The sequence below is a fragment of the Morchella importuna genome (assembly GCF_003444635.1).
Source record: "Morchella importuna strain M04M26 chromosome Unknown Morimp01GS005, whole genome shotgun sequence".
Lineage (NCBI taxonomy): Eukaryota > Fungi > Ascomycota > Pezizomycetes > Pezizales > Morchellaceae > Morchella > Morchella importuna.
In genome coordinates, this window is record NW_025763402.1 from 716,543 (window position 1) to 735,520 (window position 18,978).

Sequence of the window (18,978 nt, forward strand, 5' to 3'; positions counted from 1 at the left end):
CTGGGTCTTCCCCCTCTCCCTCTTGATCCCCTGGTTCTGACCATGCAGACCGAAAGGGGCCCAACACCATCGCTGATATCTTTTGTGTAGCCACATATAAGTAGCCGTAGGCTCCTGACTGTAGTTCTCCTTGCCATAGATCCCGAGCTTCGGCAGAGGCGCCCAGGTACCACCCTACAGCGGTCGCTGCGTAAGAATAGGCGAACGATATAGTCAGCCTGTTGGTCTTGAGTAGCGGGAGTCTCGGTTCCTGGCGTATGCAGAGTCAATAGTTGAAAGTTGGAGTTATCATGTCTCTGAGGCGTTGCGCGCGATAGTTCTTTTCGCAGAAGTTCAGGTTTGGCTCTATTCGTTGGGCGACTTTTGGCCTCCTCCCCTTTGCATTAACGCCGTAACTGCATTAACCAGAGTGGGGGTTGGATAGAAACTTTGTGGCCTCGGATTTTTCGCCTCGTAGCTTAGTTTTAGACGTAAGCACATACATATACTACAATAAGCGAATTTAGTTCACCATCGATCACTCGACATCTTAACGTGTCGGTAACGGGTTCAATGACTTGTATTTTCGGCCCGAACACCTCCGAAATTTCGGATCGCCATTTTTGTTTTTATTATCACTACTTCTACTACCGCCCTCGCGATTTCAGGGTAGGGGAAAACTCCATATAGGTACACATTGTAATATATGGCATACAACTCCCCCGAGACCCCTCTCCAACCAGGCAGTCAATCCCCTATGCATGTTTACATCCGCCATCTTCACAAAAGATGTCACAAAAAGTACCTAAATATCCCATACCACTACATACCAGTAGCAGCGGCACCCATGCAAAAATAAAAGTTAAAACATAAAAACTGAAAAGAAAAGACCAACCAGCCAGCTAAAGAAAACCCAGGGAGAAAACTTTAAGGAAATGAAAAATAACCCGCTCCTCGGGTCTTTGTCTACAACTCTATACTTGCCTGTCTGGGGCAACTATTCAAACAACCACACACTATTCCAACCTGTACCGTCCTTTCTAGCGTATACCCAGGGTCTCTAATCTATCACTCCAGAAGTTTCCAGAACAGTTAAAAAGACGTAAAGAGAAGATTAGTTCAGTCACCACAGAAGTGGAAGCCGAAATCCCTATTTCCCTCATGAAGTCTTCTTTGTCTCGATCTTGGCCGCCGAGAGCCCCTTCAACTCAACCAACATCTCCTCCCTGGTCTTTGTGACGAGCTTGTCCACATCCGCGCCAGTAAGGCCCTCCGTGTTTATCGGTTCCATAACCTAACCTTCATTAGCCTACGAAATCCTTCGCTATTTCCTCCTGGGTGAAACAAACCTTGACTTTGATGGTACCAGGCTCGAAAGTTCTGTCCTGCAAGTGCAACACATGGCTGTAGTTCTGTACGACAACGGGAACGACCGGGACTCCCGCCTGGATCGCAAGATGGAAAGCGCCCTTCTTGAATGGAAGCAAATCGGCCTGCGAGAAGTATGATCGGGTACCTTCAGGGAAGATCCAGACGCTCTGTTTGTTGTCCCTAATCTCCTTGACGGCACCGTCGAATGCGGCTCTGGCTGATTTGGAGTTGGCACGGTCGATGAAGACAGTTCCGGAAAGGGCCACTATGGGAGCGATTAGTACTGTAGGCTTGGGGGTCGCCGGGAAAGAGCACATACTGAACCAGCCGAGGAAAGGAATGTATTTGAGCGAGCGCTTTGCAGTGACGCTGCAGTGCTTAGGAAAGATTCGTCCTAAAAAGAGAATGTCAAGTTCCCTACCAAAATTACAGTTAGCACCTAACTATCCCCAGCACCAACCCCTGACAGGTTTAACCACCCACCCCACCACGAGAAAAAAAAGTAAAAAAAAAAGAGCGGGATTCAGGTAAAAGGCGAAAACTCACGATTGATGATTCGAGATGAACACCGCCGGCCTAACACCCAACGCCTCCTCATTCTCCACGTCAAACTCAATTCCAATGAGTGGACAGGCCAGGTTCTTGAAGGCCCTCCCGGTAGTCCACTGAGCAATGGACACCTTTCCCACAATCCTCAACGAGACACTCGCAACCACTCCGTACGCTGCACAACTCAGCAGCAGGAAGTAGCACGACATGATTCGAGCGTAGAACCTCCCCTGCTTGAAGAACCGGCCTAACAGTGACAGGACCATAATTGCGCCCGCGTAGAACAAAAGGAAGTTTGTGATGAGGTGAAGCATAATACCGTGACCGCGGTCCTTGAGGAGACGGAGGTGTGGTATGTGGGAAACAAGACGGACGAGAAGAGGGGGTGGGTGGGAGAAAAGAAGGTGGAGGACTAGTTGTGGGAGAGCTGGTGGTTGATAGCCGGGCTGGGGACGGAACGGTAAGGTCGCCGGAGACTGAATTGTGGTGAATTTTCCTTAGGATGCAGGTGCTTATAATAATTAAGTGTTAAGACGGGTGGGGGCGTGAAGGAAACAGGGGAAAGGGCAGTCTATAAAGTAACAGGTAAAAATACTAAAAGAGCAGAGTACGACGGTAAAGTGATGTATCGGCCTATATAGGTATGGTTCTGTATGGATGGATTTGTGGGGGTTATGTGGAGTTTCGTCTCAAGGCCATGTGGTTTCTCCCGCTACTGCAGTCAGTTCCCGTGGTCAGGTCTCTCCCTTCTTCCTTTGACTTGAGATCGATCTCCCTATTTCGAAGCAGGCCCGTGTTGGAGCTGAGTTTTGATCGTATTTCTCGTTTATATCGTCTATGTTCGTATCGATTATACAGCAGGCGTCACAAGTGGTACATAAAGAGCGAAAAACAGAATACTGAAAGACTCTACTAAAAAGGAGAGGAAACGATTTAAGGGAAAGAGAGAAGGAGAGAAGGAATTCCTGCAATTCAAGGACGACGTGCGCAAGTCTTGGCGCATATGTGTGTGCACTTTTGCGAAGAAACACCCACCATTCTGTCACAGGATCTCCCAACAAATCTATTTTATGCCCCATAGCTCGAGAAGCTATGGGGGGTAGGTGTGTAAACTTCGGCGTTTTTTTTAAAGAATCGGCCAATCAAACTTATAGAAATTGGCCATAATGGTACTAGCGCCTAGACTAACCCTGGCATTTTCTCAGATTCCCATACAAACGAAATTCCTCTGAAGTTGACACACCCGCCCTCTAGGCCTTCTCGCGCCATAGTTGATTTGATGGCAACCACTGAGGTCCGTAAACACAAATTGCAACCCCGTAGAACAAAACAAGTAAACACACTAACCACTTTCAGCTCTGATATAATTATTACAGTATCATCATCACAACTCCTCATCTTTCGCAGCAGTCAAATTTCCATGGTGACGGCCATTCGATCGGTTGGGAGCAGATTCACCCCTCAGCTGAACATCGTGATCTATTACCGGTATCAATGGTATCAACACGGCTAGATACTCTGCAACACACCTCGGCCTGAGACAGCAAGATCACACCCCAGGTGCATGGATCATGTCTGAGCATGTGAATATCACACATAACTACACCAGCAACCCATTTCTGGTAGACGAGTGATTCTGTATGCCGGACTTTAATTTCAGCGTCTTCGGGTCAGCGTCAACAACTGGTAAAAGAAATAAGAAAATCGCTACGGAAGGGCCCAAACCTCCGTGGCAGGATCACAAGCCATCATCCTTGACACTCATCTCTATCGATGGTTCACATGCCACTATCCCCCTTGGCATGTCAGAAGAGCCGCTTGTCCGCTTTTTTAATAGCCTGTGCGACCAGCCAAGCTGTAGCTACAAAATTTCCGAGGTCAATGATATCACTACACTAAAAGTCAAGACGGGGATTTCAATCTCGGCATTTAAGGAGCCGAGTGAGCGAATGAGTAGAACGGAGCCTTTGCGATTGTATGCTTTTACAGAAATTCCAAAATCCTAAGAAAATCTTAAGACTGGATTGGAATGAAGTATGTATTTACTATCACTAGAGAAGCAGCTCATAAGAAGATCTAGATACTGGCGTTCGGTTGTAGTTTACTCGATTTCCAGTTCAGAGCATCTTCAACAGAATCACCAGGTATCACTCATTACCAAGCTTCCAGAAGCTTCCGCAACCAACTATCTCAACTTCAACCTTAACCTTACTCAACCTTTACCTTATATCTTCCTCCCCACTGCACTCAACAAACCACAAAAACTGAGCCAATACAGGAAGTAAAAAAAAAAAAAAATACGAAAAATAGAAAGATATCCCACTGTACATACAAATACACACACGCATACAAGACAAAAGAAATAGTAATTCAATAACCGGCCCTGCTGCATTCATATCAATCAATCAATTCGCATTACCATAACTATTTTCATACCGCCCAAAAAGAAAGGGGAAAGAAAGGACAATAATAAATAAGAGAAAAATCTAGGTTAGGCGGTAACAAATTATGGTTTCTGGCCTTCTATGAAACGGAGCGCTTCCTCTTTGGATACCGAGTCCACACTCGAGGTTTTGTTTTTATAGAGCACGCCGTACATTTTGTCTGCGACTTGGACTAGTTCTGGACGGAAGGTTGTGCACTGATTGGTTACCAATTAGTAAGTGGGTTACAAACACTGGGGGTTGGGAGTTCTTTACAATAAATTGGCCATTGTCAGCTCGGGATGATAAGTTCTTGACCATTTGTGCTACCGCGGTTCGGTATTGTGCTACACTCTCCTGTTAGCAGGCGCAATCAAAAACAAACAAAATAGAATATAAATACCATCCAGGTTTGCGTCCACCTCATCGAACAGATAAAACGGCGCAGGATCACACTGCTGAATCGCAAAGATAAGGGCTAGTGCACACAAACTCTTCTGTCCACCACTCAACTGCTGGATCCTCTGCTGCTCGTCATGCCTTGAGTTAAAACTGACACTAATACCAACACCGGTATAGTTCTCTACGCCGCCACCCCTTTTCGCGGCCTCTTCCTCATCACTGCCTTCATCCTCTGCCTCCTGGTTCTTATCAACCTTCCGCTGAATAACTAGTCTACCGCGCCCGGCTGGCACAAGCTTTTCAAAGATCTCGGCAAAGTCTTTCGATACCTGCCTAAATGTACGCTCGATAGCTTCGTCCTTACGTTGATCCAGTACCTGGATAAGCTCTTCAATCGAAACCTGACTGGAGTCAAGCTCCTCTCGGCGCTTCATGAGAGTGTCGCGCTGCTTGGTGAAGTTGTTGTACTGCTCAAAGGCCTTCTTGTTGACGTGGGAGTACTTCTTAAGGGCCTCGTTGACTTTGTGTAGGCGCTTCACGACCTGGTTGGAATTGGCACGCTCGTACTTCTCGAATGCTTCTTCAGGGAGTACTCCAAGGTCGCGGATGTTTCTACTGCACTCTTGTGCTTTCTCCATCAGGAGTGCGCGCTTGGCCATGCTGCGCTCGATCTTCTTCTTTTGACGCTCAATGTTCTTGGCCTCGTCTTGCTGCTTGGTTTGGAGCTCAAGTTTTCTGGCTTCGTAGATATCGAGCTGCTTCTTGGTCTCTTCAAGTTCGGCTTCTACCTCCGCCAGCTTCTCCTCAACCCGATGGATCGATTTACCAACTCTCTTGAGCTCCCGCTGGACCTCTTTGAGGTCACCGCGTCGCCCTCCAGGGCCAGATCCGGTTCCCTCCAGATTGTCCATGCTCTGCCCCTTCAACTGGTCCAAGCGCATCCTCAAGTTCTCCCTCAGTTCAACCTCAAGGATCGCTTTACGGCCCTCCCGATCCGTCCTCTCCATCGACACCTCGCCCAGCTGCTTCCTGAGATCCTGCACACTCGCCGTCAGCTCCTCCAGTCTTCGCTCCTCATCTGCAGTAAGCGACTTCTTAAACTCGCTGTTGACTTCTCCTTGATACGCCTCTAGCTGCTCCGTCAGACTCTTTATCGACGCCTCTACATTCTCTCTGCTCCGCATCTTGCGCTCTAGATTATCCTTGAGCTGCCCAACAGTGCCGACCATACCCTGCAGCGACGCCCGCAGCGGGCCAAAGCTACTCTCCGTCTGGCTACGCCGCGCCTCAGCTTTCTGGAGCTCTCCCACTGCCGTTGTAATCACCTGGTCCTTGCGCTCAATCTTGCGCTTGATGTCTGCCGCAAGGGCGCGCTGCTCCTCGTACACCGCGCGCCACTTCTTGACGGCCTTGACGGCCTCGAGACGGCTGCGCCGTGGGTCGTGGTAACCTCCGGTCAGGGCACCCTTCTTGTCTGCACGGTCACCGGCAAGTGTGATGGCGCTGAGGCCGTGTGAGCGGGCGTACTGGGAGGCGACGTTGAGGTCGGGGCAGATGATTGTCTTGCCAAAGACCTGCTCAAAGGCCTTCTTGTATCTTTCATCAAACTCGATATAGTCGAGCATAGGCAGGGCATCCTTTGTATTCGGGAAGTTTCCAAGTCTTGGCTTGAGTCGGTTGAGCGGCATAAAGGTGATTCTACCTGCACGTTCCTTCTGGAGTTGCTGCAGAACTATGGTGGCAGTGTCATCATTGTCAACAACGTAGTGGAAGAGACTTTGGCCGGCGGTGACTTCGACGGCTGTGCGGAAATTCTCCTCAACGTCCATGAGTTCTACAAGAGTACCGTAGCACCCCTCGAGGTTCATGCGCTCCTTAATTCTACGGACGGCGGCGAGACCCCGAGAGGTGTTCTGGTCCATGGTGTGGGAGAGATTGCGCTCGGCCTTATCGAGCTCCTGGCGCGCAGACTCAACGACAGAATCTAGCTTGGCGTCTTCGCGCCAGAGCTCCTTTCGCTCGTCGAGAAGTTTGTTCCTCTCCTCCTTTTTGGCGGCGACCTCCTCCGCAAGCTCCTCAACAATGCTAGCGCGCCCGTCGAGCCGCTCCCGGACACTCTCGATCTCTGCTTCGACTTGGGACACTTCGCCTTCCATCTCGCTAATGTCTGCTTCCAAGGAGCCCTGAATTGCGCGCCGTTTCCCAAGCGTGGTTTGACACTCGTTAATCTCTCGCTTGAGCCAGTCGTCGCGCTCGCGCTTGTTACGGAATTGGGTGTTACGGCCTTGTTTAGCGTAGAGGCGCTGTCGCGCAGCTTCGGCATCCTCGAGCTGGGATTTAAAAGCAACTTCTTGTTCCTTCTTTGCATTGTACTCCGGGAGAAGAGCCTCGAGTTCAGCTTCGCGATCGGCAATGGCGGAGGTGAGGTCTGCAAGCTCGGATTCGTAGTGCTCTTTGGCGGCGAGGAGGTGCGCGGCATCGGCAGTGAGCGCTTTGACGTCGAGTTCAATTTGGGCGCGGTGGCGCACGTGGTCCCGGTGCTCTTCTTCGAGCTGGACTTTGTCAACTTGGAGGAGATCTGACTTTTGCTTGTTTTGTGTGATTTTGTGTTCGAGTTCCTGTAGGGGTTAGTCATTTGTAGTTGATGAGGGGAGAGGGTGATGAACTTGAATTCTTGTTTCCTGCTCTACGAAGGCCTCTCTACTGTCCTCATTAATCTCGATTCCTCGCTGTCTTGTCTCCTCAATTCCATCAATCGCATTATTAATTTCCACCTGTTCTCTGTGGTAGATGGTGTACTCCAAGCATCGCCTTTCCCTATCCTTCTCTTGGAAGCCTCTCAGCTCCTCCTTCTCCTCTTCTAGTTCCGATAGCCGCTCTTCAATATACTTGAGCAGCTCATCGATCTTTGACCTCTTGCTTTCTGTCTCTTCCATAATCTTCAGCGACTCTGCTCGTCGCTGTTCATACACCTGTGTACCCGCCACTTCCTTCAGCAGATTCAGCCTTTCCGAATCCTTCATATTCGTAAGCGTCGTGACTCTCCCTTGTGGGACGATATAGTACGGATTACTCCTCGAGAACCCGCGCTCTCGAGGAGATTCATCACATCCGCCTTTGTGGCATTCTTCCTGTCCAAACTATACTCGTCCTTCTTGAGCCCGATGGTACGTCGGAGCACCACCTCGTCTCTTCCCGTCGGGAAGCGCTCATCGCTGTTGTCGAAGATGATCTCAACGTAAGCGCTCATGACCGCTGAGCCGGAACCCTCGTGCAGCAGCGCCTGCCGCTCCTCACGCCCCATCTGAGTGTACGCGTCGCTGAGGACGAAACGGATCGCGGCGAAGAAGTTTGATTTGCCGGAGCCATTACGGCCGACGATGACATTGTGTTTGGGAGAGAAGGGCTCGATGACGGTTTGTTCTTTGTATCTATAGGGCGGGGGGGGGATGGGGGTTGTTAGTATCGATATCTGGCTAGTGGGGGTCGACCTATGACGCAAGCGGAGGGGAATGGGGAGTGGGGGGAGGATGAGGGGAGGGGGGGGGGGGGGGAGGGGGGGAGGGGGGGAGACGGACGATTTGAACCCTTGGATGATAATCTGTTTGATGTGCATGATTGCGGGGTTTCCTTGCGCGCTCCGGCGACAGGATTGGGGGGGGGGTGGGGGTTTTTGTTTTAACGGATCGTGGGGCTGCGAGTGGATGGTGGTGGTGGTTGGGTTCTTATGTTCGGGTGTTTCTGGAGGTGGGAAAGGTATGTATCTCCAGTATGTATTTACGTAGTCGCGGTGGGTTGACTTGAGCGACGCGTTGAGGACTCAACATGTGGCGGTGACGGTCACGGATCTTGGCAGTGGCTAGGGTCAGCCTCATGACGTGCGGACTTGGTGCTTGCTTTTGCCATCGCATCTGAGAGAATGGGAAAGAAGGGGGCCGAGGGTTTGTATACTGCTTATGAATACACAAATGTATACATGTATGCATGCGATGACTCTTGTTATATCGATGTTGCTACCGTGGGTATCGTCGTTGGAGGTCAATGATGCTGCTGTCAATGATGGCTTCCACACTTCTTGGCAGGTACCTTTTGACAGGTGTAACTCATTTCATTTGAGTCTTCAGCCGAAAGACTCAACATCTAAGACACAGGTGAGTGTGTCTGCCTACTCCTCCTAGTCTGTCATCTACAGGACTCTCACAGGAGCTGGAATCATGCAGAGTCACTCGATGCTACATTAGCCTCGAGCAACCTACATGTAACGTCCAATCATCTTATATTCCCCTGCGTAAAGAAAGAAAGAACGTCAAAAATATTCTTGATGCTTCCCAACGCTTTACCCCTTAACAAGAAGCACTAAGAGACAAATTTTTAGGCAAAAGCGCCCCCCCCTACTAGTAAAATAACAATGTTCAGGAAGAAAAACTTCAGCTTAGATACGTAGGAAGATTGAGCAAGGGTTACGGGGTGAGCAGGGAAGCGTGTAAACGCTCCTTTGACTCCTGTTCGCTGGTGGTTGCCATCGCAACGCGCGTGCAGGGGCTGCTACACAACGGCTTTGTCGACATTTGCAAGGAATAACACGCATCGCGCAGGGGATGTTCGGGCCATGGCATACATTCAACCATACACACGCTCCCTCTTTCCTTCTCTGCTTTGTTACCCGCCCAACCTCTGGCAGGCCCATCCCACCCTTCCTGCGCTGCTGCTGCCCCATCAACACACTCGGCCCATAAACAACTAACTCTGTCAGTGCAGAGCGAGTGAGCAGAGAGTGACTGAGTGAGTGAGTGAGAGTGTGAGTAGTGAGTGAATGCGTGAATGAATGGGAGAGTGCCATCACATATACCCGGCCCCGTCACCTATTGCCTACTCTACAGGCTGATCCCCGTCAGTCATCTACACTTTTATTCCTGCCCCCCAAACCAAACCAAACCAAACCATATCATACCAATACACAAAACACTCCCATACATACAACTACAACAGACTGCAACAGCCTCACTTGAAGAAACTATAACAACTGCAATTACCACTAACAACCTTCCTTTATACCACAGTTTATCAACAGAAAAAATCACTCACTGCACTTATAATCAGCCTTGTTTTTAAAGAATACTCATCCCATCCCCCCATCTCCATTCTCATCCTCGTCCCAGTATTCACCCTGGCTTCACCACCGTATACATCACGCTATCACGTTATCCGCTCGCTGCAGTCTTAATCATCATCAAAAACCAAAACAACACAACGACAACGAAACAACAAAAGACAAAGAACAGCACCTACTCCGGTGGTATCATCATCACCGCCAGCAACATCAGCGGAGTCAACGGTGGTCTTCTCGTCGCTCCCCTGAAGCCTGTTACTGATCTTCTCCCCCTCCCCCCCCCCCCAATCGACCTCTCCTCCCTCTCCCTCTCTCCCCCTCCACTCACCTCCCAAGTATCCCAGTAAGCCCTCACCCTGGATCTCTTCTCATCCCTCCTTTCTCCTCTTAGACGTCCTACTACAACCACTACTACCGCTGTTCCAGAACTCCCCCAATCATCTGCGAAATCGCTCCATGGTCATTTCGGGTTTGGTTCCTTCAGACGAGCTTTCCTCCCCCCACAACCCCGTCCCGTTGCCACCATCCTACCCCCGAGAAACAGCAGCGAGCAGAGGCCCGAGTCTGTGTCCGCCGCTTTCGTGCCGCCCGATAATATGTCGCCCGCTATACAGCAGCCCCATGTCATCGCGCAATTCCGCCAACTGATCTGGCAGGCCCTGGACACAGAGTCTTTGCCGACAGCCTTGTTTGTGGCCGAGCGACTGCTTGCCTACGACCCCAAAAGCGCCGATTCGGTACACATACACGCAGTGTGTTTGTACAGGGACGGCCAGTACCAGGCTGCGCTGCACGTGGCGAAGAATTGGTCAAAGCATGTGGGGTGTGCTTATGTTTACGCGCAGTGTTGTTTGAAGCTCGGTGGCGGGAAAGAGAGTGAAGGGGTTAGTGTGTTGGAGGGCTGTAGACGGCAATGGACTGGGACTAGTTCATGGAGTGAGTTTTCCCGCTCCATGGTTCGTGTGGTAATTGCGACGGTTATTGACGCCCTGTGTTTCTTGTAGGTCAACATTCAGACACGGAGAGAAGGGCAGTCCCAGATGCTGCCTCAATAACTTTCTTAATTGGAAAACTGTGGCACGCACTCGGTGATATAAAAAAGGCAGTGGAAGCATATGTAGTAGCTGTAAAGATTAACCCGTTTCTCTGGGAGGCATTCATTGGGCTGTGCGAAACTGGTTTGTTACCCCTCCGGTGACTCCCTTGTGAGTGCTAATTCGGATCTTCTACTTAGGCGTAAACCTCCGAGTCAATAATATCTTTAAACCTACAGCGGAGATGCTGGAATCGCTTAAACTTCCCTCAGCAAGTTCACTAAGTGTTTCGGGCACAATACCTGAAGAAAACGCTTCGGTAAACGGCCTACGAAACGCCTCAGAAAACCTTCAAAACGATCCCTTCTCCTCCTCAAACGGGGGCGCGAGAGACCGCGACCTCGCTTTCAACAACCACCCATCATTCTTTAATAGGTTAAATGAGGGCTTGGGAAACATTGGGGAGGTTGAAACTCCAACAGCGCAGTCCTCAAATCCCTCGTCGCACGAAATGCTTGGTGGGGGCAACATGAATGCCATTCCGGAAAAGCCCCCACCAGTTCGCAAGACCCGCGCGACGACTACTGAAATCACGGCAAGGAAGCTCTCAAGTAGAAACACTCGTGAAATCTCCGACAACTCGAAGCGCTCAACGACGACGACGACAATATCACAGGAATCTACAACTACCGCCGCGCCAGCACGCAGGAGTACACGGCTGACAAGCAAGTTCACGAGTAAGCTCGGCGTGGGCGCAGAGCGGGAAACGAGACTAGCAACCAAAGAACGGGAGAGAGAAGCCAAAAAGATAAAGTCGACCGGAAGCCGTAGCAGAAGCTTGCACATCAGCAGTGGGACTGGCGCCGCGGCAAAGGAGCGGGAGAAGGAGAGAGACAAAGGAGGGAACAGCGAAGATGTTAATGTTCGTAACGGCTCCTCCACCACTACTACTGTCTCAATTGAATTCACAGAGTCTCCTGAGTCCAAGCGGGCTACAAGAGCTACCACCGCAACAATTGCCTCAAAAAGGAAACAAATGGCATCAGCGGATCCGTCACTAACGAGAATACGCAAAAAACAGATGACCGATGCCGCGGCCGCGCAGAAACCAATTGCCGCCGCCCCGACGGTGACGTTAAAACCGTTGACTGACTCGAAGAAGGAGGAGGCGATGTATTATGTGTTGGATTTGTTCAAGAAGTTGGGGACTGGCTATTTCAGCCTCAGCAGATTCCATTGTAAAGATGCGCTGCAGATTTTGAGTACACTGCCGACGAGCCAGAAGGAGACGCCTTGGGTACAGAGTGCAATTGGAAGAGCTCAATATGAGATGGCTAATTACGCCGATGTTTGTGCCCCCCGAAACGAGTGCGGAGATGCCAGTGACTAACAACAGAAATAGGCCGAACGAAGTTTCTTGAAAGTACGACAACTCGACCCTGTGCGGACGAAGGATATGGAGGTGTTTTCCACGATCCTTTGGCACCAGCGGAAAGATGTCGAGCTATCATACCTTGCCCACGAATTAGTTGAGCTTGACCGGCTCTCTCCCGAGTCATGGTGCGCACTTGGAAACTGCTTTTCCTTACAACGGGATCACGATCAAGCTTTAAAATGTTTCAAACGCGCTACACAACTCAACCCCAAACTTGCATACGCTTTTACCCTCCAAGGGCACGAACATGTCTCAAATGAAGAATATGAGAAGGCGCTCTCATCTTACCGCTCTGCCATTGCCGCCGACTCGCGTCACTACAACGCCTGGTATGGTCTTGGCAAGGTATTTGAGAAGATGGGCAAGTACGATATCGCGGAAAAGCATTTCCGCACCGCGACCAAGATAAACCCTACCAACGCCGTCCTAGTATGTTGCGTCGGTATGGTTCTTGAGAAGACTAAGGATTATACGGGGGCATTGGGCCAGTATAAGATTGCGTGCGAGATGGCACCCGGGAGTGCCCTGAGTAGATTCAAGAAGGCGCGAACGCTCATGAGCCTCAAGATGTACCCTTCGGCTCTGAACGAACTGAAGATATTGAAGGATATTGCGCCCGATGAGGCGAATGTGCACTTTTTGTTGGGAAAGCTGTATAAGCTGTTGAAGGATAAAAAGAATGCAATTAAGCACTTTACAGATGCAATGAATTTAGATCCTAAGGTAATTTTCTCCTTGTATGGTCCTATAGGGGAGAATGCTAATAAAGGGTGGTTATAGGCTGGGCATCTTATTAAAGACGCGATCGAAAACCTCGACGATGACGATGACTCTTATTCAGCTGAGGATCCAGAGGTCAACCGGTTCCTTGATCATTAATAGATACCATTCAATGGCAGAACTGTGTTTTACAAGCGCGTTTTTATTTAAATGGCATTGATGATCTGACGAAACGAATGACGAAGCGGCATCCGGAGAGAAAAAGTATTTATTATAGTTGCCGGTATAGAAAATAATTGGATTGTTGGGCTTGTGTGGTGTACAGGTTCTTCTTGTGGGTAAAAAAAAAAAAAAAGGAGGCAGGCGGTGGTGGTTGTTTTTTTGCATGCCCTTTTTATTTTGTGAGTGGGCTACTTACTGTACCTACCGCTAACGGGAAATTCGGCGTTCTTTTCTCGGGTTGAGGAAAAAGGGACTTTTTTTATATATTTCTTGCTGTATAGTTTTTTTTTTAAGACCTTTCTTCCTTTGAGGAAGGGAGAGGAGACGAGTGGTGGGGTTGTTTATTGCATTGATGATTGTGTGCTGGCTTTATTTTCCTTCTTCACCCCACCCTCCACTCTACTCTGCTCATGAGGGATGCGCTTACTCTTCTTGTTTTTTTTTCTTCTTACTCCGATGAGACTATTAACTTACCCTTTTTACTTTTTTCTTCTCATTATACCTCACTTCACCACTACTCCTTTCTTTTCATGTTTTACTGCAAGCGGTTCTTTTCTTTTCTTTTTATTATTATGGGCATGGGTGTGTTTTGGGCGCTTCTTCTTGAATATGGGGGTTCTTATTATTCTTTTTTAGTTTTTTCTTTCTTTTTTTCTTACTACCGTGCTGTTGTGGGTCAAGAACTGGGGGACGGTTATTAGTATTGTATTGGTAGGTTGGGTAGGATAGGATAGGATAGGATAGGATAGGATAGGATAGGATAGGATAGGAAAGGATAGGACTACACAGCAGATCACAATCATACAATATACGGTTTAAGGTAGACTTTTGGTTTTGTGTGCTTGAAAAGTATGGGGTTTCTGCATGTACGAGTTCCGTAGTAGCTATAGAGGTTTCTCTGTCTGTTGTGCTTCCGGATCCCATTGGGCTGTAAAAGAAAGCCAAGGGAGGTGGGGAAGGTAATGATAGCCACGTCCACATCAACAGATATAGAGAGATTGATGCACATTTTGATACGGCCTTGTCCTACTTGTAGATCGATAGTTATATTATAGGAAGCACCTCTTTCTCTGCATGTTTTCAAGGCTATTCGGGGTGTTTGCCACAAACTCTCAGCGGCCTGGAAAATATTCCTCTCAGAGGATGGAAACGCACTAGATGCGGAAATTGTGATATAAAAGGCTATAGGAATGCATAGTTCCTCATTATTTTACACTACACGTAGTAGGTTGATCTTATCATCTAATCCACCTATAAGCCATGGTTATTTTCTACAATGTACATGTTTCCCTATCGGGTTTGAGAAACACAATTGAGATCAGGCCTGGCGGGCTAAGTGATGGTTGCGAGCCTAAAAGCCGCGAACTGGTGGGACAGATCATATATATATATTAAGGGATCGAATATGCATATGGTAGAAAACAAGATCGATTCTTACTCAGGTAGCCTTCCCATTTGGGTGTTGCCAAGGCGCGAGTGAGATCTTATGACTAAAACGATAATTCTACACATTGTAAATGCTATCTAAGTATTTTGCATCTACTGCATAAACCTGATAGTGATGGGAAGAATATAGAGGTTGATAGCAGATTTAGCGTGTTTGTTCTTAGGGACAATCAATTTGCGCTACGGGGTTTTTTTTGAATATAGCACTGGCGGCCACCTGGCTTTTTTCTCTGGTGTATTATACTGGGTCATAGGAATCTTTATTGCTACTACTTCACTCACCGGCTTTGTATATGCTTTCAACTATATTCTACCAATTCACCTATATACCCCTGAGATAAATTCAATATAAAACACCTTTTCCCATCTGCCATCCGCCATCGATTCATGATCAAAGGCGTTCGGGTGCGAAACTCTTTAGTAACTTGCCATGAAGATATATATGGATGTCACGTATTCTACTATCAAGATCATTTCAGACCTTCCCTCCAGTTGTTTCCCTGTTGTGGCTACCTGGGCGAAAGAGAGTCTGATTTAAACTGTAGTGCGAAAGAAACGAAATGAAATAATTGCAATACGGATATATTACTAGCACTTATGCGCTTATGAGTGGGGGATGAGGCCAATGCAACACGATGGGGAACAGATTTCAGTTTATGACTCAAGTTAAGATTCACTCACTGAAGAGTAATGAATTGTCTCAAAGGACATTAGACCTGACATATTAATATTAGTTTGCGGGAAAGTTCTAGAATACCCCTCAAGTGACGGCGTTCGATCTAAAATGCCATAGTGTTAACTTGTAAAGTGTCCCCATAAACTGAGCATGGGATTAACGACCCGTTGAGGTTTGTATTATTCACTCAAAAATATAATAATGGACTCTGTATTATAGCTACCTCAGAGCGGCCTCCTTGTTTTTTTAATTTTGGGGGTGGATACTGCAACATTAGAAAGACTTTGATGATCGATATAGATACGTCCGCTAGAACCCATATATAACGTGGATGAAAGAAAGTAAAGTCTAGGCAAGAGTAGGTAGCTGTAGACGGAAAGAAAAGACTGCATGTGAATGAAGCATGCTCCTCAGGTAGTTAAGAAATAAAGGGCGGATCTACTAACGCATCGGTTCTGTTGAATAAATACATATCTAGTAGAGCGGTGGGCATGGGGTGAGGAGCACTTTGCAGCATGAGGGCATTCAGATCGAACAGGTTCACTTAAGGGGCATTCTGCAACTGCTGCGTTAAGTTTGATATACTTGGTACCGCTTTCGGTTGAGGTGATGATGTCCGAGATAAGTCTACGCTTTGTGTTTGGCTGGCGCCCCGTTATAATCACACCGATTTTACGATATTTTACTGATCAAGAACACCTAAGTACTATTCAGCGATAAATATCTATCAAACTCATGTTTGAGAGGAAAGGCTGTGTACCACCTATTCGATTCGATACTATCCCATCAACCGTAGCAACCGAGTTGAGGACCCGATTGGGTCCCACTTGAAATAAAGTGACCTTTCTTAAATTCACAGCAACACCAGCTTCGTGAGTACTATATTAGGAGCTCTTATTGGGATCGGTTGATAAACTTTCCCGCTTCTTTGTTATTAGTGAACAGGGCTGGATTATATCGTTTTTGTGTTTTTATCTAGGTTAGAGTTGCAAAGTACCCAATTGGGACCTCAGGCTTCTACGGTTCATGGGATAGCTGGCCTTTTATATACTTCAGTTTCCCATCTTTCGTAAAACATGTAGAATGTATCATTAATAGGTGCGAGCTCAAGAGTAGCGGTGATATCACGTATCAACAAACCCAGAAATCTATGGCTCGAGAAGCTATGGGGGGTAGGTGTGTAAACTTCGGCGTTTTTTTAAAGAATCGGCCAATCAAACTTATAGAAATTGGCCATAATGGTACTAGCGCCTAGACTAACCCTGGCATTTTCTCAGATTCCCATACAAACGAAGTTGACACACCCGCCCTCTAGGCCTTCTCGCGCCATAGGCGATCCATAAAACCATACGACCCAATAACCCTCGAGCTCACCCAAGGTCTGCTTCACACCGTACGCTTACAACAACACCACAACAGCACTTTGAGCGCTTCCAGATAATGTTAGCTCACCCCGCGTGATCCTCTACAGAAACAATCGGCAGTCATACGCGTGCGCAACGAGCGTTATATATTCTCTGTAATCCATCGGATCTGTTTCCAATACCAGCTCTACACTCCAACCTTGGCACGTTTGCCAAGAACACCACTACTCTACCGATTATGCATGGATGCTAACGTCATGATCGTACCTGACTAGAGAGTAGACAGGCTGACTGTCAAAGGACCTGAAAAAGGAGCATTCCCTGCATAAGGAGCTGAGGTTACTAGCGATCTCCTGCAGTTGTCGTTTCTATATGGATGTTGCTTGTTATGCGCTGTGTTATGAGCCCAAGGATAGGGGGTCAACGGCGTAGTACAGCGAAATCTAGAGTACTCTACGATCACTAGCACTGCAGGATTCAGCTACCGAAGAATGCGGTGGGCGATCTGTACACGGCGTCAAGTCGGCCGTACGGAGCTTGGCCTTCGACTTCACGAATATCAATAGGACAAGTGCAATAAGGGGCTTAATATGTGGTCACGTGTACGTGCTGGGATTCAGGTGTAATATTTGTTTACTTTCTCCAATAACCGTTAGACGCCTTCTCTTCCCGCAGTCATGTCCTCTGCCGGAACAATTGTTGATTGGTCGGTATTTGGTGGAGAAACCCTGCCTAGGAGGTAAAGAATCCAGCCAGATATTACAACATCGATATGGTCCTCTATCGATTTATTGGTTCGTGAGAGGTGTCTACGCCAACTGATGATTTCGATTCGGACTTCTAGTTTTGAAAACGCGCCCATCGTAGGGTTGGGTAACTATCTCTTCGGGCAAATTCCCGGTGAATTTTAGTATGATTATACACGCAAAAGAAACGTAATTATACGCCAACTGTGCTACTTGGAAACACCCATTCAGATGAGCACACACCAATATGTCTTCAAAGTTAGAAACGTTGGCATATTAGGGGGCGACTCCGGACCTCGATTGGATAGGATTCGAATTTGAGTGGTTTCCCAAAATCCTCAAAAAGGATCGTACAAGCTAGGTCTCGATGAGACGTTAACAATCGACAATCAGTACTTCACTTTGTCACATCTCTGTCACATAGCAAGGATGAGGGTAGGTAGAGCACTTGTTCCTGTAACCTCAAGATATTTCTTTTTCATAACATTTAAATCCCTCTCGCGACCTGCAATACCTGAATACTAATCATGCTTCGGCGGTTCCTCCCGGCTCTTTTAGGTGCAGTATCACCCAGCCATGAATCAACCTAGACTCGAGTGTAACTGGCTGTAGCCAGCTTGGTCAGGATATGATATCTTGCGGGAATTTTTAGCCATTTATGTAGGCACTCGGAACGGACAGAAGGGAAGCCCAAAGGAGGTGGCAATGGCTTTCCCATTGTCCTGATTTGAGAAGCACATCCCTGTCTCGAGACTCTTTGGGGCCAAAATCTATATATGTAAGTTTCGGCAGAGTCTAGTACCTCCAGACGTCGCAGCTTTTTATGGCCGTGCGCAGCAGTAGGGAACCTTGGGGGATGGGGCCAGGTCTGGAGACCTGTTATTATTGTTGCGCGGAGCTGAATCTCGAGGTTGGTTACACCCGAATCGTGAACTTCGGTTATTCTTGGTTCGGCACCGTGGCCAGCGCGAACATCAGATACATAGTGGCACAGAACTAATAAATTTATTGATTCTAAATATTTAGCTAGGCCCAATAGAGAAAACATCTTAATTTTTAAAGTTCGCCATATCCAAATATCAACCAGGTAACTATTTGGTTTTTAACTTTTCCAAGTTCGCCACATCCAAATATCAAACAGGTGACAAACTATTTGGCTTTTATTTCAGGCCACGGCTGCATCTAGATCTGATGTCCGGTAGCAGTCATGTCATATCACTCGATTACTTACCACCCATTATTAGACAACCCCGTCTATACATGTGGTACTGTGTACAGTACTAGCAAAACAACTCGAAAAGTATAACAAAATCTCGTGCGAATCGGTTCCGGCAATGGCTGTCAAGTATTTGTGTCTAGATCCCTTCACCCGGGAAGCTTTGAGCTTGATCCCGTTGCAGGGGACTTGGTATAAGTTCCATAAATACCCCTTGATATTAAAGAATGATGCCTAAGCAATTAACCACACCACACAATTCGAAGCCCTAACCTCATCCGATAC

General features: G+C 47.9%; 3 protein-coding genes across 3 annotated transcripts; 1 reads left to right on the plus strand and 2 right to left on the minus strand.

Annotated features, from left to right (window-relative positions):
* Nucleotides 1–1,138: 1,138 nt before the first annotated feature.
* LAJ45_02738 (uncharacterized protein) lies at nucleotides 1,139–2,165 on the minus strand (the record flags this gene model as incomplete). The annotated part of the gene is made up of 4 exons (XM_046112329.1): nucleotides 1,139–1,273; nucleotides 1,329–1,615; nucleotides 1,670–1,767; nucleotides 1,897–2,165. The coding sequence occupies 4 exons, from the start codon at nucleotides 2,163–2,165 to the stop codon at nucleotides 1,139–1,141; spliced, it is 789 nt and encodes a 262-aa protein (XP_045974455.1).
* Nucleotides 2,166–4,405: 2,240 nt separating this feature from the next.
* LAJ45_02739 (uncharacterized protein) lies at nucleotides 4,406–8,340 on the minus strand (the record flags this gene model as incomplete). The annotated part of the gene is made up of 6 exons (XM_046112330.1): nucleotides 4,406–4,540; nucleotides 4,599–4,669; nucleotides 4,726–7,342; nucleotides 7,391–7,741; nucleotides 7,798–8,155; nucleotides 8,303–8,340. 6 exons carry the CDS (start codon nucleotides 8,338–8,340, stop codon nucleotides 4,406–4,408), a joined length of 3,570 nt encoding a protein of 1,189 aa, XP_045974456.1.
* Nucleotides 8,341–10,430: 2,090 nt separating this feature from the next.
* On the plus strand, nucleotides 10,431–13,182 carry LAJ45_02740 (uncharacterized protein; the record flags this gene model as incomplete). The annotated part of the gene is made up of 6 exons (XM_046112331.1): nucleotides 10,431–10,770; nucleotides 10,839–11,012; nucleotides 11,069–11,790; nucleotides 11,950–12,216; nucleotides 12,271–13,026; nucleotides 13,084–13,182. 6 exons carry the CDS (start codon nucleotides 10,431–10,433, stop codon nucleotides 13,180–13,182), a joined length of 2,358 nt encoding a protein of 785 aa, XP_045974457.1.
* Between the last annotated feature and the right edge of the window lie 5,796 nt (nucleotides 13,183–18,978).